The sequence below is a fragment of the Euprymna scolopes genome, chromosome 11 (genome assembly GCF_053919585.1).
Source record: "Euprymna scolopes isolate OS-2025 chromosome 11, ASM5391958v1, whole genome shotgun sequence".
In the NCBI taxonomy this organism is placed as follows: Eukaryota; Metazoa; Mollusca; class Cephalopoda; order Sepiida; family Sepiolidae; genus Euprymna; species Euprymna scolopes.
The window spans coordinates 5,267,150-5,291,897 of record NC_136492.1 but is presented as its reverse complement, the minus strand read 5'-3'; the positions used below and the strand labels follow the sequence as shown (position 1 = coordinate 5,291,897).

General features: G+C 35.0%; 1 protein-coding gene across 2 annotated transcripts in view; it reads right to left on the bottom strand.

The window, feature by feature from the left end:
• The window catches only part of LOC145287748 (sodium leak channel NALCN-like), a 275,430-nt gene that overhangs the window by 215,799 nt on the left and 34,883 nt on the right, over positions 1-24,748 (bottom strand). For both annotated transcript variants that reach the window (XM_080135514.1, XM_080135515.1), the window contains exons 4-8: positions 20,902-21,041; positions 18,496-18,624; positions 9,680-9,825; positions 5,338-5,480; positions 739-843 (exon numbers count right to left, since the gene is read on the bottom strand). In XM_080135514.1, the coding sequence (XP_079991640.1) occupies positions 739-843; positions 5,338-5,480; positions 9,680-9,825; positions 18,496-18,624; positions 20,902-21,041 (663 nt within the window). The remainder of the gene's footprint in view (positions 1-738; positions 844-5,337; positions 5,481-9,679; positions 9,826-18,495; positions 18,625-20,901; positions 21,042-24,748) is intronic.

The following is a 24,748-nucleotide window of genomic DNA, read 5'->3' as shown; positions in this document are numbered from 1 at the left end:
ATGAAAGAATGATGATCAGCAGCAACATAGATGTCATATTCCAAAAATCACTTGGGTTTGGCTGGTAACTTTTCTATTTGGCTAGTAAACAAAAATATTTAGTCGTCAATGATCAACTGAAGATATATTTGTCCGTAGAGTTCTGCAAGTTAAAATCCAGTTTGTTCCCCAATGTTTGCAACCTTTATATGGTCCCACCCATAAGTACCAGATGTCTTTCTATAAGGAATTCTAACTAGGAAGATATCAGTGAAACGAATGCCAACAATAGAATCATCTGATTCATACAAAATCTATTATATAAATCTTACCTGTCTGTTTAAATGTATGTATGTATTTTCACGAGATCAGTATCGTTTTGAAGTTCGATCCTTCGGATAACAAATATCGAAAAATTGGCTGAAAACATTAATTCTTTCACCCTCAACTGGGCAGCTTTCTACAAGGAGGGGTCACTTGTTTTGTGTCAGTGTTTTTGCAAGTCATCGTATCAGTTGGAATGACTTTACTAATTTCAACGTTCCGAACTTCTGGTCGCATCATGGAGTAGGGGTAAGACGTCAGGTTTTCTTTCACTTTCTTTTCCGCCTTCGCGTCACGGGTTCAAGCCTGCCTGCCTACTACCATTTTTTTTTGTCTTTTTTGCTTAACACACACCTCCAAACACCCAGGCAACGCCAGGCACCCAGGCTAGTGAATGAATAAAGGAAAAGCTTAAAAAAATTTATTTATACAAACCTGAGAAGAATCCGAATTTGCATCACTGCCCCGGGGTCCCCACATAGTTTGGAATTGGACCCTTATTTCAGCAAACGTTTCAATTATCACAGCTATGAAAACATTCTAAGGAACAAAAAAAAAAAAAAAATAAACAACAAATAAACAAACAGAAAAATAATAAAGACAATTAAATTTCTATTATACAAAAGCTGAGTTAATCATTGTTTTAATTTTTTTTTCAATTCGTGTTCATCCCAAACAAGGCACATCGCCACTTGGGTATAAGGAGCTACTATGGGACCATGATAACAATTAACAAGATGTTGGTTTACGTTATATTTAAACTTCTGCATATCAGTACAGACAGGGAAGCAGGCTGCAGAAAGGGAATTGTAAGTGTGGCTGTTCGAGGGAAGAAACTATTAGAGTACAAAGCTTTCTGGCATTTAGGGACTAAAACAGTGAAGGCGTGTGATTTTGCTGTTAAATGAGTTTATCGAGGATATATATGTCAAGGGAGATCAAGTGCAACGACTTCATCAGAACACATTCCATTAAGATATTTGTAAAACAGGCACAGGGATTCAACATTGCGGTGATGAGACAGGGGTTGGAGCTTAGTTGACAAAGTGGGACCTATTAGATTGGAGATCCTTTTTTGGACCCTATGAGAAGTGGTAGATGCACCAGCCCAGATGTGGTAGCAATACTCCATGCATGGGCGAATGGTGGCCTTGTAGAGGTACAGGATACTCCCAGGTATGAGTAGTCTTCTAGCACGATAGAGGGAGCCCACCTTCCTTGTAGCTGCCTTCAATGTATTTGTTCCTGTACATATTTCCTGTGAATGTTTCTCATAGACATTTATCACACAAAATATATGCTAAAATATTCATTAGTTTTAGGATTGAGTTATAACTGAAAACAAAAATCTTCCATTTTAATTGTTCTAATTAGCCGTAATTTGCAATTAACTATTCAAGGGAGAAATCTCTCTTGAAGTTTCTATCTATCAACCTCATCTTGTCCCACTGCATGTTGTTTGAGCCTCCCCATCCACAGCTAATATAAACAAACAGGAAAAGCAAATAGTGGAAAAATGACATAAAGTTAGAACAGATTTGTTGAAAGAATTCCCTCCTCAAAAACAAATTAAACTATAATTTTCTTTTTTTAATTTTTCAAATCATTACTATATATTGGGTCCAATATTATATAATAAATATGAAATCTGCATTAATCAAAATATCATATTTAAGCGTATTTTACGACCGGACAATGCCGGGCAGCCTGCTAGTGTATATATATATATATATATATATATATATATATATATATATATATATATATATATATATATATATATATATAAAATGTTAAAAGTCCATGTATGCTTCTAGGATAGTGATTTAAAGATTATGAGGGTTTTTTGAAGCATGAAAAACGATGTTACTTTTTGTATTTAATATTTTTATTGTTATTTTTTATATTTCAAGCGGACCTCTGCTCTTGGTCACAAAAAAGTATCGATAGTTTTTTGTGACCAAGAGCGGAGGTCCGCTTGAAATATAAAAAATAACAATAAAAATATTAAATATAAAAAGTAACATCGTTTTTCATGCTTCAAAAAACCCTCATAACCTTTAAATCACTATCCTAGAAGCATACATGGACTTTTAACATTTTATATATATATATATATATATATATATATATATATATATATATATGAGAGAGAGAGAGATCAAAGTGAGCATTTTCTTCTGCAGTCTTCTAGACTTCGAACCTCCCATGTTTTGCTATTAACCATCTGAATATGTTCTGGTGTCATGGACACATCTTTAAAATAAAACATCTTCCCTGAAACAAATGAAATGAGAGTATCTTGACAGTTGATGTGGTTTCTGCTTTGAGGGAGAGGGAAAATGTCTGCTGTACATGGTATGAATAAAAGAAGTCTAATAATATGGGTGTGCATTGTTGGCATCGAACTTGAAGAATTCCTCTGTGATTTCTGAGAATCGTTCTACAGTTTTGTGTCCTTGTATGTTTGTGCCAAGAAGCAAAGATGTTCCATAAACAGTTTCTGAATACCTCTCTCTTATAAATCTTCAATATGAATTCTGAATCAGGTTAATATTAAAATCAATACAAGAATTCGAGGTCGTGGAAGGAGGACAAAAAACAAAAAAAATAATTTTGTTTTGCCTTTTATTATGCCTTCAATTCTGGAATGCTTAATGTGACCAAACAAACTCAGGATTTTACATCTGATGAGCACATTGGCAAGATATTTGAGATGAGCATTAATAATTTGTATAATTATCTAAATATTAATTTTACTTGTCCATACGTCCAGTGTCACAAAAAAAAAAAAAGTATCATCATCGCAAACATTGATTAATGAGAAACGAATTAATTCCCTTTATAGTCGCTCTTTACCATTAAAACCATTTCCTCTCCAAAACCTTTCAAAAATTATAAACAAAAAACATAGCTGTCTGTTTACGGTTTCAAATTGGCTATTTTATTTTATAATTAAAAAAAAATAGCCAATTTGAAACCGTAAATAGACAGCCATGTTTTTTGTTTATAATTAAAAAAAAAAAATAGTCATGTTAATAGGAGAGTGTAAGTTTTAAAATAAATAAAAAAAATGTGCAAGTGAATTGACATCTGTTCCTTCATAATTTATATATGGGAACAGAGTTCTCCACATAAGCAAACATAATTTATATATGGGAACAGAGTTCTCCACATAAGCAAACACAAATCGATGCCCTTAAGACAAACATGATTATCGCCCTTTAATCCTGGTAATATTATTCTTGTCCAACAAGGCAGCAATACAGCCACCTTCACTTCTGAATAATATTCAAGAGGAGAACAGTAGTGTGAATAACCCAAATAATACAAACAAAAACATGTAACATGTGCATATGGCAGCAGCAGCAGTTGTATGCAAATGACCGAGCATGTGTGAGGTGACGTTCAACGAAAAATGAAGGAAGAAAAAGATTATGAAAAAAGAAAAAAAAAAAAAATTAGAAAAGAGAAAAAGATTATGAAAAAAAAAAAAAATTGGAAAAGAGAAAAAGATTATGAAAAAAAAGAAAAAAAAAAGATAGATGTGTTACACACGTGGTCCGAGAGCGACAAGGAAAGACGTGTCCTAAACGTGTTCAACACGACAGTCTTGTTAAGCACATTGGAGTATGAGAAGACTTTTGAACAAGAGACAAAATGTTATTCTGGAAGCACCTGTAAATAAATGTCTGTTTCAATAAGAAAAATATGTGAGTCGGATTATTTCCTTGCAACTGCCTGCATACAACACGTGGATCCTGAGTGTTGACATGAAATGACTATGTTATATTTTTGAGATTGAGTTAAATTTAAAAAAGAAAAAAAAAATGATTTTTTAATTGTTCTAAATTGCCATAATCAGCTCTATCACCATTTCTCTTAGTTATCTGCGTATTTCTCTCATCCTCTCGTGTCGATTCAACAACTCGACAATATCTCCTTATTGACGATTCGTATGATACGAGAATAATGCAATGGATACGTAATATTAGTCTTTAATGCAGGCTTAGATCTGATGACCTCAGAGGAAGATTAAACCTGGAGAGTATAGGGAGGTGTACAGAAAAGGAAATTTTGATGGTATTCCTTTCCTGTTACCTACTTCCCTAACTGTACTGATATGCAGAAGTTTAAATATAACATAAACCAACATTTTGTTATCTTTCCTAGGCAGGGTCCCAAATAGTAGCGTCTTACGTCCAAGTGATGATATATCTTTTTACAGGTGAATGGGAGTAGTAAAAAAAAAAAAAAGAAAAGAAGGGAGGAGGCTTTGTTGGTTTGGTCACATTGAAAAAAATGGTTGTTAGTTCTTAGTATATGTAGAACAATTGAGGAAACAGGTTGGTTGGTTGGTTGTTTTTGTTTTACGGCATATCAACCCTTTTCGGGTTATTTAATGCCGAATCCAAAGATTTTGAAGAAAAAATTTTGATTAGAATATATTTGTTATTTTCAAGTCGGTTTCTATTTAACCCATAGTTGCACTAACAGTTCCACCTAACAGGTACTACCACTTCGGGTTAGAGTGGACCTGGGAGCAATGGTAATTAAAGGGTGGCTCCACACTACCCAAAGCCCACAAGCTGGGACCTCACCACTGGATATAGTTTAAGGTCATATCCAGGACCCCCATTGATGGACTTTTACCCTCTGCAGGGGGGCAGTCGGTGTATTCTAATGCCCCACTGACAGGGCCAAGGAAACAGGAGAATGATGTCACTGATTGTAATGTGAATGTTTAAGACAGACTTAGGTCTGATGGGCTCATGAGATTAAATCTGGACAGTATAGGAATATGTGTGCAGAACAGGAGACTTTGTTGGTATGGTCACATTGAAAGAATGGATGCGAGTTTAAAATGGCCTAGATTCAACCAGTCTGATTTTGGTATGAACCCTGAAGGGTTGATTGGACAACAGATCCACAAGTGAAAAAAAGGTGTCAGTTCCTAGTAGGTTAATAGAAGGTTGTGATTTCGATCCCTTCGTGGAGCAGAAGCACATGTAACAGAGCATAGATAGAACTCACCTTGACCAACCATGCGAGGAAAAAAATAAGCGAGATGAAGTATAGAAGCGAACACCATGAGGGCAAGCTGTCTACAGTGTCGTACATGAGGAAAACCCATCCTTCTTGTGATGCTGATTTGTACACTGTAAAGAAACTCATGGCTGAAATAGAAGAAAGAAAAATATGTTGAACAATTGAGAATTAATGATTCTCATGCTGAATGAAGGAAGGTGGCGCACTTGTGATGTTAGGCTGTATAAGGGTGTTAACTTTGGTCAAAATTGAACTGTTCAATCTTTAATCAGATTTTTTTTCGAATTTTTTCAAATTTTGATATTTATCAGGAGGCGTTCCAATACAAAACCTATCAAGAACACTCTCAAGCACCTAAAGCACATTTGTATGCAATTTAAAAAATTTTGGTCCAGTCATTTCGGAGTTCATAGGAAACGAACTCATAAACACACACAGATAAAGTGTCTTTTATATATTAGTAAAGATGGGAGGTGATGATGGTCTTGTGGGTGTCACAAGTTCAAATTCAGTTCGTTCGATAAAAATAACTTTCACTTAGGATGTTGGCAACCTTCATGTGGTCCCTCCTGCAATTCCTGATGTCTTTTTAGAAAGAATTTTTGGTTCTTCCTCGTTATCTATATATATATATATAAAAGGCAAAATGTGTGTGACCATTTCGTGTATGTCTTCAAAAAGCTTCTTTCGCACGCGCTCCCGGGGTTGTTACTATTGCTTAAAACTGTGTATATAGGTCCTATATAATAATATCTAGGAATTAGGAAAGCGCGTAGCGTATAGATTTATTTACGTCGATTTTTACAAAATTATTGCTATTTTGGCTTCTCGCGTGTTGATTGGGCTTTTTAGTATAAATAAAAAGAAACTAAACTGAAACGGACGTGTTCGCGGCATAAACGTCCAGACAAACTCAGACGCTTACGCTGCATGACTTCTATTTGACCTTCTTAATTAGGTCAAATGGAAGCAGCAAAGTTAACTTTTATTACGCACGCCTGTTTTTATAGTTATAGTTAGATAAATAAATTCAAACACGTCTACGCTGTATGTCACGGTGGCCCAATGGTAACATCGCACTTTTTTTTTTTCACACATTAATTTCCAACTCAAGGGTACGGGTTCGATTCTCATACTCACCTACCAAAACATTTTTTTATTATTATTTAACCTCCCCCCCCCGGAGTTTTCATTTACCTCAAGACACCCCCCCCCCGCTAGTTATAGTGAAATTTGAAAATGAAATGTTGAACTTCAAGTGAAGCCAATGGTATCTAGTGAATTGTAATAATGAAAATATCGAAAACATTACGAAAAACGATAAGGTCGAAAATTAATTATTAATGAAAAGTTTCCGAAAACAATTAGCGAAAATTAAATTTTGCTAAATTGGCCAAAGATTTTCAGTTTTCAGAAAAGATTTTTCCCAACTGTACTGATATGCAGAAGTTCAAGTGTAATGTGAACAAATATCTTTCTACTCATCTTCCTTCATAATGGCCCCACAAATTATGTCCCCGATAGTAGCCCCCTACTTTTAAAGTAGCACTTGCCTTGTTTGGGGTGAAGATTGATTAAAAAAAAAAAAAAAAGCAATTAGAACTCTCCAGTTTTTTTTTGTTTGTTTTTTTTTACTTTCGGTTTCTTTTTCTTTTTTTGTTTATTTGTAAAACTCAATTTTTTCTATCTAAATGTCTGCTCGCCTTTGCCGTCAACCGCTCAGTTTGGCTTATAATCTGACGTAAGATGTCACCCAACACGCAGACAACTTTCGAATAAATATTGGAAGAAAAAAAATGAATAAAATAAAACTAAATGTTATATGAAATGTATGAATTTATTAATGTTAAGCAAATAACTGCCTGAAGTAGTTTTTTTTTGTTGAAATAAAAAATTAATCGGATCAAAAAGAATTGCATTACATGCAGCGTTAAATGCATCACTGCAAAGAAAGGCTCTGTCAGCGACAGATATGGCCAAAGGTGCACAAACCTTTTCTTACAATTTTCTTTGGCAAACAAAAATAAAGAAAAAAGTAACAATTTTTTAATTTTTTTTTTTACATAGGCATAACCACTTATCAAGGCCAAGAGACCACTCGAGGATAAAGGTTAAAGAGTGTACAGTAGAAATTGGACAATATAGTAATTGTTAGTAATGGAAATTTGGTAAATTTGTTAACTTATATGGAACGGCTCATCAAAAACTTGTTTACTTTGGACTTGAAGACAACCATATTGTACCTATTTACTATGCCTCCCCACGGGACAGAGTTAGACACCAGGGTTGTTTTTTAACGTGGAGAAAAGGTACAAAAATAAAAAATTATCTCAATCGTGAAGGACTGATCCTCCACTGAAAGAGAACAAGAAATGGAAGTGCAGCATCTGAAGAAAAGATACTACACTTTGATCTTGACCAAAAGACCAAGTATTGTTCCTATTTACAATGCCTCCCCATGGAACAAGACAACCATATTGTAGTCAGTTGGAAAGCAGGAAAACAGAAGACAATTCCACAGGCGTGCAGTTCTAAGAAACAAGCTTTGTTCATGGAATCTACGTTTAGGTTTAGGCACAGATAAAGAGTGGGGGGAATTGTTGATAGTGTTTTCTGCTAGACGGGTGTTTCTTGTGAAAATTTGGCGAGGGGGCACTATAGATTGGAGCTCAGTCGAGCACTTGCCATGAAAATAAGGATAAAGCAGAGACAAACTCGCAACATCTCTTCTGTGAGAAATAGTTTGCAGGGAACAGAAAAGGACATCCCCTACAAAGCTACGAAGTCTATTTTGAACTCTATCAAGGCAGGATAAGTCCTTTCTAGCAGCTCCTGCCCAGATGTGGCAACAGTATTCCATCCTTGGACGTACCTGGCTCTTATATAGATAGAGAATTGCATCAGCAGTGAGATGTCTACTGGATATAACAATTGAACCTTTTGTAAAACCTTTTCTTTCAAGTTTCTTTAAAAAGAAAAATTCTGAATAAAAACAACAAACTTGAAAATAAAAAACAGATACATAATTTGTTTGAAAAAAAAAAAAAAATAAAAAAAATAAAAAAAATAGCAACTTTTGTTTGCCAAACATTATTTATCAAAAACTACAGCAAAAAATACCAAGAAAGAAATGATTATAGTAACCTCTACCCCCCACCCCCTAAAAAATGCTTACAATGAAACATTGCATAAATATCAAAACAAAATTATGGAAGGTCGTTTTGTCTTTGTTTTTTTACAATTTCTATTTTTCTGTTTGGTACCGTTGTTCAAATTCGATCAGCAGTGACATCAGGCATAATCCAATGGTTTATATCTTTGTATATACAATATTCTGTCTTAAACTAATTAACTGGTCATTATGAATTTTGGAACACAGATGCCAGTATAAGGTTGTGTAATATGGGCCGTATTTAGTTTAATTAAGTTTGTTTGCAAAGGGAGCAAAGATTGAGTGCCAAAATTCAGATTTTAATAATACCATTAGTTATCAATCAATAAATGTTCTCCGAATTTCAGTTTCTTTGGGAGATTTTAAATAGGAGGCATGATGTGGGCACAGCTGCTGCTGATTTGAAAATCCAAGTAATTCAGATTTGTATTAAATTTTTTCTGACTTTTGGATACCAATTAAGCCAAATTTTCTGAAGTTTAATTTCTACTTAAAACTCCTTAAGCTTAAGCCTTGAATTTAGGCATGTAACAGATTTTTTTTTTTTTTTAGCTTTGCCCGGGCGTAAAATATGCTTAAATATATTTTAATTTGTCAAGATTTTGTATATATTATTCTAGAGTCACGATTTCAAAAGTAAAAAGAAAGTATTAAGGTTCCATCAGCAAAAACCGAAAACAAAACTGCAGAATTCAAAGCTGGTGATGTTACCACTTTACCAACGTGAGACGCATATGGACTGATTAAAAATTAAAAATAAACTAAGATGAATGTACAAAATGTGTAACGATTTTTTCAATTTTGACCCATTTTTTTCCCATTAAAAACAATTTTAACGAGCCATAAAAGAAGGGTCCATAAAAAATCCAATCATTTGAGGCCCCTAGGGCCGCTCGGCGACTTTTAGTTTCGGAGGAGATAGAGTTTGAAAATATGGAGACAGGCAGACATATAGCCGTTTATATATTAGATTAGAATAAGGATTCTAAACATAAGATTTAGTAGTTGATTTTAACCTTCATAAGGAGACATAAAGGTGGTGCAAACTGTTTTGTTCCAAAGCCGAGCGGACGCTTAGATATCTCTGATTCAAAACCTGCACAAGTACCAACATTTTTTTTTATTTAGAAAAATATCAAAATATTAGCAGCGTACCAAACATGTCAAATCCATCGAAGCCACGTTGTTTCCGGGTCAGTTGCAGCGCCATACACGCCATTCCAGTCGGACACTGATAACCAGAACCTTTATCAGGAGAGCAAAACGTATCAGGAATTGCTAACGACTCCAAAGTGACATTTCTGAAAGAATAATTGTGTATCATTTATTGATTTATGAATAAAAGGAAAAACATTTTTTTTTAATGGAAATCACTCCAGACAAGGCATGAAGCCACTTGATTTTACAAGAACAAAAGATTATCGCAAAAACATAAGGTGTCTATTAACCTTAGTCTTGAAAAGTTGGTGCTTCTTTTAGAGTGAAATTCGAAAATGGAATATTGAAGTTCAATTAAAATTAAAAGGTATCTATTTTAATTGTCATGCCACAGTAATAAACATATCCAAAAATTATGAAAAACGATGAAGTAGAAAATTAATTATTAAAAAAAAACTGAATTCAGATTTTTTTTTTCTTTTTTACCAGGGAGTCACCATTTTTTTTTTTTTTTTTTTTAACAAAGGCATCACCACATTATCAAGGCCCAGAGGCCACTCAAGGATAAGGGTTAAAGAGTGTACAGTAGAAATTGGTCAATATAGTAATCATTAGTAATGAAAATTTGGTAAATTTAATAACTTATATGGAACGGCTCATCAAGAACTTATTTACTTTAGACTTGAACACAACCATATTGTAGTCAGCCGGAAAGCAGGAAAACGGAAGACAATTCCACAGGCGTGCAGTTCTAAGAAACAAGCTTTGTTTATGGAATCTACGTTTAGGTTTAGGCACAGATAAAGAGTGGGGGAAATTATTGATAGTGTTTACAGCTAGACGAGTGTTTCTTGTGAAAGTTTGGCGAGGGGGGACCATAGATTGAAGCTCAGTTGAACACTTTCCATGAAAATAACGATACATCAGAGACAAACTCGCAACATCTCTTCTGTGAGATAGAGGTTGCAAGGAGGAGAAAAGGACATCTCCTACGAGGCTACGAAGTCTATTTTGAACTCTATCAAGGCAGGACAAGTCCTTTCTAGCAGCTCCTGCCCTGATGTGGCAACAGTATTCCATCCTTGGACGTACCTGGCTCTTATATAGGTAGAGAATAGCATCAGCAGTGAGATATCTACTGGATCGATAGAAAGATCCCACCATTTTTCCAGCGGCCTTGGCAACAGATTTGATATACGTGTTCCATTTAAGATCAGGAGTAATGGTCAAGCCCAGAAGCTTGTCAAAACTTGAGGCCTCCTGAAGACGAGAGCCATTCATTTCAATTGATGACAAATGTGAATTAGAATGTTGATGATGTAAAGAGAGAAGCTTGGTTTTAGATGCATTAAAAGTAACCAGCCACTCCTTTCCCCATTGTACTACGTGCTCAAGATCAGAGGAGAGAGAATTGGAGAGAACTTGGTCGTTTACTGTCTTAGATGTGGTACCATAAATGGTAGTGTCGTCAGCATAAATGTCTACAAATGATGTAAGGATATGATTTGGAAGATCATTAATGTAGATCAGGAAAAGAGTTGGGCCCAGGATGGATCCCTGAGGGACACCGGCATTAATACTGTGAGCTTCTGATTTTTGCCCCTCAACTACTACTCTTATGAACCTATCAGAAAGAAATGATTTAATAATTGAGAAGACTTTTCCAGCTATACCATAGCTAGCGATCTTATGAAGTAAACCTTTATGCCATACCCTATCAAAGGCCTTAGATATGTCAAGAGCAATTGCCCTAGAAAGGTTGCCTCCGTCGAGAGATTTGCTAATCCTATGCGATATAACTGTAAGGACATTTAGGCCACTTTTAGTGGGAATTGGGCAGAATTGCACTATTTAAGGCGACAAGAGCAAGAACTTGTTCACATTGGACTTGAAGACGACCATGCTTTAATCAGCTAGGAAGCAGGCCAGTGGAACAGATTTCTACAGGTGAGCAGTTCTAGGAAAAATTCATGAAATTTGCATTCAGTTTATGATAAAATTAAGTTTCATTTTTAATTACTTGATAGTTTTTTTGTAATTTTTGGTGAAAATACTAATTGTTTTACCTGATATATATATATATATTCATTTATTTATTTAATTTTACAGAAGTTCAGAGACACATTGGTACCGTTGGTTTCAAGCCCGACATAAAGGGGGTCAGTTAATGGTAAATTGTAAATAATGTTAGGCTCTCGTCAGCCATCTTGTTGAGAAACAACATGGCTGACGATTTACCATTAACTAGTCCCCTTTATGTTGGGCTTGAAACCGACGGTACCAATGTTTTTCTGAACTTCTGTACAATTAAATAAATAAATATTAAGCTCTTATATCGAAAAAGTTTTTCTTTGTAATCGAGCACTGTTGGAATTCTTTCCCCAAAAAACAGTAAACAAATATATGTGTTATTTATTTGTTTTGCGATACTTGTTGAATGAATTTAATTATTTATAAGTGCATTTTTACCTAAATGCCAGTTGGGAATAATTTTCCCTTTTACCAAATTGGTACCCCCAAATGGAGAGCGGCATATATATTGTTTCAAATATAATTATCTACTGACAAGTGTTTTGTAAATTCGTAAATCCCGATATATCCACCAGTCACATGAGATAGACTTCTTTCCATGAGTCCCGATTTCGAATTTTGTTAGATTTAGAAACTCTGATACATTGTAGACAACGAAACATGTGTCAGTTGATAATTATATTTTAAACAATATATATACCGTTCCCCATTTGGAGGTCCCAAATTGGTAAAAGGGAAAATTATTCCCAACTTGCATTTAGGTAAAAATGCATTTTCGTATAAATTATTGAAGTTATTCAAAAAGTATCGCTAACAAAAACAACTAAAAAACATCTTATATACAGTGCCGGCAAAAAGAAAGTCTGCACTTGTAATTTTTTTCAAAAACTGCAAATTTAAGCTAAATTTAATGAAACTGTTTAAATAAACTATACCTCATTTGATTCGCTTTTTATTCTTCTATAATTTTACCTGTTCATATTTGATTTTTAATTGAAATATTCTAGTGTTCACGTCAATTTAAAAAAATAACTTCCAATTGAGGAGGCAAAAAGGAAGTCCGCAGCAACAAATTCGCTTAAAACTAGCTTAAATTATGGACCCTAAATCAGTTTAAAATATCCAGCAACAGGCAATAAAGCATCTCTAATCGTAATTGTTGTTGTTCCAGGTTATACAACATAACATTTCGTCCATATGCCACGACTTTCTCTTAGTGATCGTCAGGAGCTCAATAATCTCCACCTTTCTGGTTTATCTAATCAAGAAATCAGCTGCAGATTGAAATGTGATGAGAAAACGGTACGAAAGACTGTGCAAAAGCACCAAAACACCGGCAGTGTTCGTAATGCCCCTAAATATGCTCGTACTAGAGTTACTTCTAACTTCTAAATCTGGTTGTACTAGAGTACCTTCTAACAGAGAAAACAATGCTATCAAGATTCGCAGCCTAAGAAACAGAGATTTGAAACGGCTCCCCAAATCCAACAAAAGTGAAATCTTGTTAAAAAGTGCTCTCTTTCTACTTTTAAGAACAGATTAAACGAATTTAATTCGCAAGACGATGATTCCTGTAAAGAACAAAAGGCGCTGTCTGTACTTTGTGAGATGCAATAAAGATTGTGATTCTTCATATTGGTTGAAAGTGCTTTTTAACGATGAAAGCACGTTTAGTAAGCTAGGCAGTGATGGTAGGCAGTACATCCGTCGGAGGAGAGATGAAAAATTTAATCCTATGTGCTCAGTTTCAATGCTGCAAGGTGGTGAAGGTTCAGTTTTGGTGTGGGCATTATTAGTACCAATCGTCCAGGTCCTTGTAAGGTCGAATCAAATCGACCAAGTATATTAATCTCGGAGTATTGCTGTAGTCTAATTCAAGGAATTCCCAAAAGATTGCGGGCTGTCAAATTGCAGAAGAGCTATGCTACTAAATATTAACTAGTTCATTGTGTTCCTGTTGTATTTGTGTTGCATTAATGTCCTAAAGTTACATTTAAATAACAATTTTCCATTGTGTGGACTTTCTTTTTGCCTCCTCAATTTGAAGTTATTTTTTATTTGTTTAAACAGTTACATTAAATTCAGCTTAAATTTGCAGTTTTTGAAAAAATTACAAGTGCAGACTTTCTTTTTGCCGCCCATGTATATATAAAAGAAAATTAGATAAAATAAAATAATTTATATATTTTCCTCCACCTCACACGTTGATCTTTTCATATCTTGATAAGTCTCCATTTAAAGAATCCTTCACTATTCTTTATTCCCTTATCATATATATATATATATATATATATTCCCTTATTCTCACTTTTATATATATACTAGCGAGGAGTACCTGGCGTTGCCCGGGTGTTTGGAGGTGTGTGTAGTGTTAAATAAAAAAGAACCCAGGTGGGGTCGAACCCGAAGCCCTGAGGCGAAGTTTGAAAATAAAATCGTCCAGCCAGAATGAGTTAGTGAAAGATGTTTGAATTTGTGCATGACTGGAAGTCGTCGACAGTTACGACGACGACGTGGGTTTGTTTGTTATAAGCGAAGTAAAAAAAGAAAACAACGTTAACATTAAGCAGGAAAAAAAAAAAAAAAAACTAACGTAAGGCAAACGAACGATGAAAACAGAAAACGAACACGTGAAAAATGGCTTAAATAAGCCTGTTTCAATGTTAAAATTTAAAAAAAATCAGAAAAAAAAAAAAAAAACCATCTCACACCACTATTCGAACCCAAAACATCTAGATAATGAATCAAGGCCTTAACCAACTGAGCTAAGGCGACGTTCATGAAATTTGTTTGGTTTTTCAACTATTTAAAGTAAATCAGGTCACGACGTCATCTGATGCATGCGTAGAATCGGTATTGTCACGAGAGGACCATTTTTGTTGACCCCCCCTGTCGAAAATTGTCGATTTCGGGGTGAAAAAGTTAACGTTTTTGGCCAATTTTTCGATATTTTTCAAGCAAAGGATGGAGCTTCGATGGGATACCAAGTTTGTGAATTTTCCTCGCGTCTGTTGAAAGTTTAGCAGACATCCAAACATACACACAAACATACATACATTTTCGCTTTTATATATATATATATATATATATATATATATATATATATATATATATAGATAAAAAGTATTGCAAACAAAAACAAATAAACAACATCTACATATATCGCGATACATCCAGCAGTCGCTTCTTTCCATGGAGTCCCGATTTCGAATTTTGCTAGATTTAGCCACTCTGCTAAGTCGTAGACGACAAAACACGTGTCAGTGGATAATTATATTTTAAACAATATATATATATATATGTAACTACTTAATTTACTCACATAAAATTAATATACGAAAGTATAGATTTATGCGTAAACTTTAAGTATTTACTTCAAAAGTGCTCAATACGTAGGTAGAGCTAGTTAGTAAGTTATAATCGCCATATATATTTTATAACTTACTATATATTTTATAACTTATTATATATATATATATATATATATATATATATATATATATATATGCATAAAAGTATATAAAAGAGTTTTTATTTTGAATGCAAGTTTCATGTCTTTTTCTATAGAAGCACACAAAAAAATTATTACTGTATGAATAAATGGCACTTTTGTACAACTTGTCATTGGTCTGAGAGAGCTAACAATAATTAGAATTTGGGATGCTGAAACTAACACAACTCTTGAGAAAGTAAGTTTTTTTTCTCAACTACTTTTTAAATTTTTATCAAGAAAACGTAACCTTGAGGAATTGTAAGAAAAGAAATAGAGAAATACCTAATTTAAATTCGTAATGTACAAAAATTGTTTCATGTAAAAGAAAAAAAAAGAAGAAAAAAACGTTGTTGCAGTTTTGTGTAATAAACATTAACTGAAATTGTTACATTAAAAAACAGAAAAAGCAGTCACAACAGTTTTAAAAGTTTTCCTTCTTGTTTTATTTTTAAATGTTTTGTTTAATAAAAATTACAACTCCTCTTAAATTACCATTGCATTTTCTTTCCATTTAGTAATGTTAAAGATTATATTCTTTAAAAAACCTAACATCTTTTGGTATTTGTACAGTTTAATCAAGACATTAAAAAATGAAAATATCGAAAAATAATTATATTGTACGTATCCATTATGGAATAAAGTTCTCCGAAAAAAAAAAAAAAAAAGAAAAATTTCACTCAATTTCATCAAGTAGTTTTTTTTTTTACAGCGAAAAAACAATTTCTTATGATACTGTTTCGATTTTTAAGAAGCAAAGCTATTATTTAAGATGGGGAGGGGGGTATCGGCGCTTTAGACTTAGTTATCTCCCTGCGGAGTGTTCTAAAAATCCAAACATGGCTACCTTCAGCATGCTGTCATAAAAACGTGTTTTTTCTGCTATAAAAAAAAACTACTCGATCAAATAAAGTGAAATTTTTTCTTGGAGATCTTCAGTCGAAAACAGATACATACAATATAACTTCTTTCCCCCCAACCCTCGATATTTTCATTTTTTAATTTCTTGAATAAACTGTACAAGTACCCAGTTTTTTTTTGTTAAATAAAGTAATCAAAAACAAATATTCATTTTTTTTGTTAAATAAAGTAATCAAAAACAAATATTCATTTTTTTTTGTTGAATAAAGTAATCAAAAACAAATATTCATTTTTTTTGTTAAAGTAATCAAAAACAAATATTCATTTTTTTTTTGTTGAATAAAGTAATCAAAAACAAATATTCATTTTTTTTTTGCTAAATAAAGTAATCAAAAACAAATATTCATTTTTTTTTGTTGAACAAAATAATTAAAAACAAATATTCATTTTTTTTTGTTGAATAAAGTAATCAAAAACAAATATTCATTTTTTTTTGTTAAATAAAGTAATCAAAAACAAATATTCATTTTTTTTGTTAAATAAAGTAATCAAAAACAAATATTCATTTTTTTTTGTTAAATAAAGTAATCAAAAACAAATATTCATTTTTTTTTGTTGAATAAAGTAATCAAAAACAAATATTCATTTTTTTTTGTTGAATAAAGTAATCAAAAACAAATATTCATTTTTTTTGTTGAATAAAGTAATCAAAAACAAATATTCATTTTTTTTTGTTGAATAAAGTAATCAAAAACAAATATTCATTTTTTTTGTTAAATAAAGTAATCAAAAACAAATATTCATTTTTTTTTGTTGAATAAAGTAATCAAAAACAAATATTCATTTTTTTTTGTTGAATAAAGTAATCAAAAACAAATATTCATTTTTTTTGTTGAATAAAGTAATCAAAAACAAATATTCATTTTTTTTTGTTGAATAAAGTAATCAAAAACAAATATTCATTTTTTTTTGTTGAATAAAGTAATCAAAAACAAATATTCATTTTTTTTGTTGAATAAAGTAATCAAAAACAAATATTCATTTTTTTGCTAAATAAAGTAATCAAAAACAAATATTCATTTTTTTTGTTGAATAAAGTAATCAAAAACAAATATTCATTTTTTTGCTAAATAAAGTAATCAAAAACAAATATTCATTTTTTTTTTGCTAAATAAAGTAATCAAAAATAAATATTCATTTTTTTTTGTTAAATAAAGTAATCAAAAACAAATATTCATTTTTTTTGTTGAATAAAGTAATCAAAAACAAGTATTCATTTTTTTGCTAAATAAAGTAATCAAAAACAAATATTCATTTTTTTTTGTTGAATAAAATAATTAAAAACAAATATTCATTTTTTTTTGTTGAATAAAGTAATCAAAAACAAATATTCATTTTTTTTGTTAAATAAAGTAATCAAAAACAAATATTCATTTTTTTTTGTTAAATAAAGTAATCAAAAACAAATATTCATTTTTTTTTGTTAAATAAAGTAATCAAAAACCAAATATTCATTTTTTTTTTGTTAAATAAAGTAATCAAAAACAAATATTCATTTTTTTTTGTTAAATAAAGTAATCAAAAACAAATATTCATTTTTTTTTGTTGAATAAAGTAATCAAAAACAAATATTCATTTTTTTTGTTGAATAAAGTAATCAAAAACAAATATTCATTTTTTTTGTTAAATAAAGTAATCAAAAACAAATATTCATTTTTTTTTGTTAAATAAAGTAATCAAAAACAAATATTCATTTTTTTTGTTAAATAATGTAATCAAAAACAAATATTCATTTTTTTTGTTAAATAAAGTAATCAAAAACAAATATTCATTTTTTTTGTTAAATAAAGTAATCAAAAACAAATATTCATTTTTTTTTTGTTAAATAAAGTAATCAAAAACAAATATTCATTTTTTTTTGTTAAATAATGTAATCAAAAACAAATATTCATTTTTTTTGTTAAATAAAGTAATCAAAAACAAATATTCATTTTTTTTTTGTTTTTAAAAAAGTAGTCAAAAAAAAAAAAAAAAAAAGAAAACAATTCCTCAAAGTTGCATTGGATTTAGTGTTGTGGGGTACAAATCACACCTATTTCAGAACTAAGTGGAATCAACCAGTCCTATGAATACCACTGGTTTTAGAGACTAAATGGAGACATTCATACCATATTTAACTGCATGCTACGAACACGTTCCTCTCATACCACTTTAGTGGCTCCTGTATTATTTATGATAAATACATATTATATTTTATACACTTTACACTACTTTTGGTTTCTTTCATTTGTGACCCCTAGCACGCGTCTACAACATTTAGTGCCCCAAATGAAAAAAAAAAATGAACGGATCTAAGTAAAATGGAGTTATTTCCCTTAGACGAATGATGAAGTGTACAAAATGGCTGAATAAATAAAATGAAGCTACTTACTGAGGATTTGTTTCATTCACAACGCAGTGATGTTTCATCTCTCCAAAGAACTGAACTCCTAATATGCCGTATAATGACATGAAGAAGAGGAAGAATATTGTTACATTGAAGATTTGTTGACTTGAACGCCTGGAGAGAGAGAAAAATGAAAATAAAAATGAAAAATCAACCAATATGATAAATTATTTAATTGTTTTTAATTGGAATTCATTATTGAGATGAGTATTATTTATATTAATTTATTTATTGCGGACTATTATTCTCATCTTTATTAGTTGTTTCACGATGCTTTGGCCAACTATTCCTCTCGCCTTCATCAGGTGGTAACCGCGACGGATAGGAACTTTGAATCTCCTAACTGCATTCTCAGCAATCACTGCCATCCGTAGTTGTTGTTGTCTCACCACGTTTTGGCCAAGTAAACCTCTGGCACGCTTTGGGTAGGATTGAAACCTCTATCTTCAGATAATTCACATCTGGAACCATAGAGATTCAACGTCTATCAACTGCGTCACGGGCCCTGAAGGGCGATCAAGGTTGGATTTTTTTATCTTCCATGGCCGGGTCCGTACCGAATGGTATATAATAATTTAATTGGAATTCATTATTATATAAATAATCCTCATCTCAATAATGAATTCCAATTAAAATAATACATATAACAATGAAGTTCTCCAAACAAAAATTTCACTTAATTTCATCAAGTAGTTTTTTTCTTTTACAGCAAAAAAAAACAAACAATTTATGATACCGAGCAAAAGGTTCGATTTTTAGGAAGAAAAGCTAATATTAAAGATGCGGAAGGTGTGTTGGCACTTTAGACTGAGTTATCTCCCCGTGGCGTGTTAAAAATTTCAACAATGGCTGACTTCAACTCGCTCTCATAGAAATGTGTTTTTCTGCTGTATATAAAAAAAAAATACCCAATCAAATTAAATTAATTTTTTTTCGGAGATCTTCAGTCCAAAACGGATATGTACAATATAACCTTTTTTCGATATTTTCATTTTTTAATGTCTTGATTAAACTGTACAAGTGCCCAAACTTTGAAAAAAGATTGTAAAAAAAAAATGATTCCGTTGCATAATATGTGAAATTTAGAACAAAATATTCATTTTTTTTCTACTTTAATGACTGCAGAATCTTATAAGGGTCACATAAAATCGTTTCTTTCTAAACAATTTCAACATCTGCGCATATGCGAACAGCTTTACCTCCCGAATAAGTTTACATAAATTTGCAAAGTCATGGTATGACCATCGCTGTGGCTGAATGGGTTAGAAGTTTATCTTATAACTTAGTTTTTGTGTTTGATTTCCACCCACCTTATGGAGAACATTTTTTTACTTTTTTTTCTTTCAAACATATTTTTGAAAATGTTTCTTACGGCAAGCTTTTGCATTTAAACAGGATTAAAAGATTTTTTGTTTTGCACTTTGTATTATTTACTTGCCATTTTTTTTTTTGTATCGGCAGTTGATTAAATTAAAACAAAAATGATTTTTCTTATTTGGAATTTTTTTTTTTTTTTTTTATCGGCAGTTGATTTAGCTGAGGGTTGATTTAAAGATCAGATTACTATTAAATGCATGAATATTACTTACCTAAATCACATTTTTTTTTTTTTTTTTTTTAATCGTAATCACTTAAAACTTCTTTTCTTGCTGACATGCCCCTATTCTGAATTCGTAGCAGTGGGTGACATCTGTGGATTTTTTTTTCTTTTTCAAACATATATAAATTATTGCACAGAAAAAAGTAAATAAAAATCATTTAACAAGTGTAGGCAAACATAACTTCATTTTCATATGACCCGGGTAATGCTGAGTACCCCTACTAGTGTATTAAATAAAGAGTAGTTATTTGTGTGCATATGTCGTTATATTCTTGATTGGTGTTGCCCGGGATGAATCATATCTAAAATTTAGACAAAAATTATTTGTTCTCTGATGATCAACTGGGCCATGTTTTGTCAAGCGATGTAAACGTTTGGTCAATGTCGGCTGCGTCATATCAGACAATTGCTTTCGTCTGAATACTCCCCTAATAAACGGGGAGCTGGTTTTCCCCAAAGTTGGGTAAAAACAAGCAAACCGGGTTATTGACCTCATTAAAAACTGTCCCGCAGAAAATGTTAACTGCTGACTAGCTATTGCTACATCGTCGTAACGCATGCAGAAAAATGTTAACTCCACAATTTCCACTTGACCTCATGAAGTCATTAGGTGCGGGCACCTGTCAAATCTCTTCCTACTTAAATAAATTCAAATGTCTTTCAGTAGCTCTTTCTTGCTGGCCGATCGGTGAACATGTCATGTTTTTTTCACATTTTATTTTCCAACTTCGCCTAGGGCTTCGGGTTCAATCCTACGTACCTACCAAAACTTTGTTTTTGGTCTGACTTACTTGAAGATTGAATTAATTCTTGTCTTGGGCAATTGGAACTTAAGGAAGACTCTGAAAACACGAACGAGGATGAGAGGACGAGGACAGCGAAGTATTGATAAGAATGTGTAATTTGAAATGATTCCCCGCATTTCAAATATCTGAAATTAGAATAAAAAATAAGATACAAATTATCAGTGAAATAATTCATTTCGGTAGAATTGCATCTGAGAGTAATTTTTAATTGGATAAAAATTAAAAAGAAATGAAAATAAAAATAAAAAAATGAAAATTGGGGAGTAAACAATGAGAAAATTAACTGGGGGAGGGACAGACGATGAAAAGAAGAATGTTGTAAGGACAGATGTTAATAGGAGTAAAATAGAAGGCCAGAGAGTGAGAAGAAGATCTGGGGAATGCCAGATGAAAGGAGAGGAGTAAAAAAGGAAAAGGCAGATGATGAACAGAGCAACCTGGAAGAGCCGGACGATGAAAAGAGCAACCTGGAAGAGCCGGACGATGAAAAGAGCAACCTGGAAGAGCCGGACGATGAAAAGAGCAACCTGGAAGAGCCGGACGATGAAAAGAGCAACCTGGAAGAGCCGGACGATGAAAAGAGCAACCTGAAAGAGCCGGACGATGAAAAGAGCAACCTCGAAGAGCCGGACGATGAAAAGAGCAACCTGAAAGAGCCGGACGATGAAAAGAGCAACCTCGAAGAGCCGGACGATGAAAAGAGCAACCTGAAAGAGCCGGACGATGAAAAGAGCAACCTGGAAGAGCCGGACGATGAAAAGAGCAACCTGGAAGAGCCGGACGATGAAAAGAGCAACCTCGAAGAGCCGGACGATGAAAAGAGCAACCTCGAAGAGCCGGACGATGAAAAGAGCAACCTGGAAGAGCCGGACGATGAAAAGAGCAACCTGAAAGAGCCGGACGATGAAAAGAGCAACCTGAAAGAGCCGGACGATGAAAAGAGCAACCTCGAAGAGCCGGACGATGAAAAGAGCAACCTCGAAGAGCCGGACGATGAAAAGAGCAACCTGGAAGAGCCGGACGATGAAAAGAGCAACCTGGAAGAGCCGGACGATGAAAAGAGCAACCTGGAAGAGCCGGACGATGAAAAGAGCAACCTGGAAGAGCCGGACGATGAAAAGAGCAACCTGGAAGAGCCGGACGATGAAAAGAGCAACCTGGAAGAGCCGGACGATGAAAAGAGCAACCTGGAAGAGCCGGACGATGAAAAGAGCAACCTGAAAGAGCCGGACGATGAAAAGAGCAACCTCGAAGAGCCGGACGATGAAAAGAGCAACCTGAAAGAGCCGGACGATGAAAAGAGCAACCTCGAAGAGCCGGACGATGAAAAGAGCAACCTGAAAGAGCCGGACGATGAAAAGAGCAACCTGGAAGAGCCGGACGATGAAAAGAGCAACCTGGAAGAGCCGGACGATGAAAAGAGCAACCTCGAAGAGCCGGACGATGAAAAGAGCAACCTCGAAGAGCCGGACGATGAAAAGAGCAACCTGGAAGAGCCGGACGATGAAAAGAGCAACCTGAAAGAGCCGGACGATGAAAAGAGCAACCTGAAAGAGCCGGACGATGAAAAGAGCAACCTCGAAGAGCCGGACGATGAAAAGAGCAACCTGGAAGAGCCGGACGATGAAAAGAGCAACCTGGAAGAGCCGGACGATGAAAAGAGCAACCTGGAAGAGCCGGACGATGAAAAGAGCAACCTGGAAGAGCCGGACGATGAAAAGAGCAACCTGGAAGAGCCGGACGATGAAAAGAGCAACCTGGAAGAGCCGGACGATGAAAAGAGCAACCTGGAAGAGCCGGACGATGAAAAGAGCAACCTGGAAGAGCCGGACGATGAAAAGAGCAACCTGGAAGAGCCGGACGATGAAAAGAGCAACCTGGAAGAGCCGGACGATGAAAAGAGCAACCTGGAAGAGCCGGACGATGAAAAGAGCAACCTGGAAGAGCCGGACGATGAAAAGAGCAACCTGGAAGAGCCGGACGATGAAAAGAGCAACCTGGAAGAGCCGGACGATGAAAAGAGCAACCTGGAAGAGCCGGACGATGAAAAGAGCAACCTGGAAGAGCCGGACGATGAAAAGAGCAACCTGGAAGAGCCGGACGATGAAAAGAGCAACCTGGAAGAGCCGGACGATGAAAAGAGCAACCTGGAAGAGCCGGACGATGAAAAGAGCAACCTGGAAGAGCCGGACGATGAAAAGAGCAACCTGGAAGAGCCGGACGATGAAAAGAGCAACCTGGAAGAGCCGGACGATGAAAAGAGCAACCTGGAAGAGCCGGACGATGAAAAGAGCAACCTGGAAGAGCCGGACGATGAAAAGAGCAACCTCGAAGAGCCGGACGATGAAAAGAGCAACCTGAAAGAGCCGGACGATGAAAAGAGCAACCTGGAAGAGCCGGACGATGAACAGAGCAACCTGGAAGAGCCGGACGATGAACAGAGCAACCTCGAAGAGCCGGACGATGAAAAGAGCAACCTGAAAGAGCCGGACGATGAAAAGAGCAACCTGGAAGAGCCGGACGATGAAAAGAGCAACCTGGAAGAGCCGGACGATGAAAAGAGCAACCTGGAAGAGCCGGACGATGAAAAGAGCAACCTGGAAGAGCCGGACGATGAAAAGAGCAACCTGGAAGAGCCGGACGATGAAAAGAGCAACCTGGAAGAGCCGGACGATGAAAAGAGCAACCTCGAAGAGCCGGACGATGAACAGAGCAACCTCGAAGAGCCGGACGATGAACAGAGCAACCTCGAAGAGCCGGACGATGAACAGAGCAACCTCGAAGAGCCGGACGATGAACAGAGCAACCTGGAAGAGCCGGACGATGAACAGAGCAACCTCGAAGAGCCGGACGATGAACAGAGCAACCTGGAAGAGCCGGACGATGAACAGAGCAACCTAGAAGAGCCGGACGATGAACAGAGCAACCTAGAAGAGCCGGACGATGAACAGAGCAACCTAGAAGAGCCGGACGATGAACAGAGCAACCTGGAAGAGCCGGACGATGAAAAGAGCAACCTGGAAGAGCCGGACGATGAAAAGAGCAACCTGGAAGAGCCGGACGATGAACAGAGCAACCTGGAAGAGCCGGACGATGAACAGCGCAACCTTGAAGAGCCGGACGATGAAAAGAGCAACCTGGAAGAGCCGGACGATGAACAGAGCAACCTGGAAGAGCCGGACGATGAAAAGAGCAACCTGGAAGAGCCGGACGATGAACAGAGCAACCTGGAAGAGCCGGACGATGAACAGAGCAACCTGGAAGAGCCGGACGATGAACAGAGCAACCTGGAAGAGCCGGACGATGAACAGAGCAACCTGGAAGAGCCAGACGATGAACAGAGATACCTGGAAGAGCCAGACGATGAACAGAGATACCTGGAAGAGCCAGACGATGAACAGAGCAACCTGGAAGAGCCGAACGATGAACAGAGCAACCTGGAAGAGCGAGACGATGAACAGAGGAACCTGGGAGAGCTGGACGATGAACAGAGGAACCTGGGAGAGCTGGACGATGAACAGAGGAACCTGGGAGAGCCGGACGATGAACAGAGGAACCTGGGAGAGCCGGACGATGAACAGAGCAACCTGGAAGAGCTGGACGATGAACAGAGCAACCTGGAAGAGCCGGACGATGAAAAGAGCAACCTGGAAGAGCCGGACGATGAAAAGAGCAACCTGGAAGAGCCGGACGATGAACAGAGCAACCTGGAAGAGCCGGACAATGAAAAGAGAAACCTGGAAGAGCCGGACGATGAACAGAGAAACCTGGAAGAGCCGGACGATAAAAAGAGCAACCTGGAAGAGCCGGACGATGAAAAGAGCAACCTGGA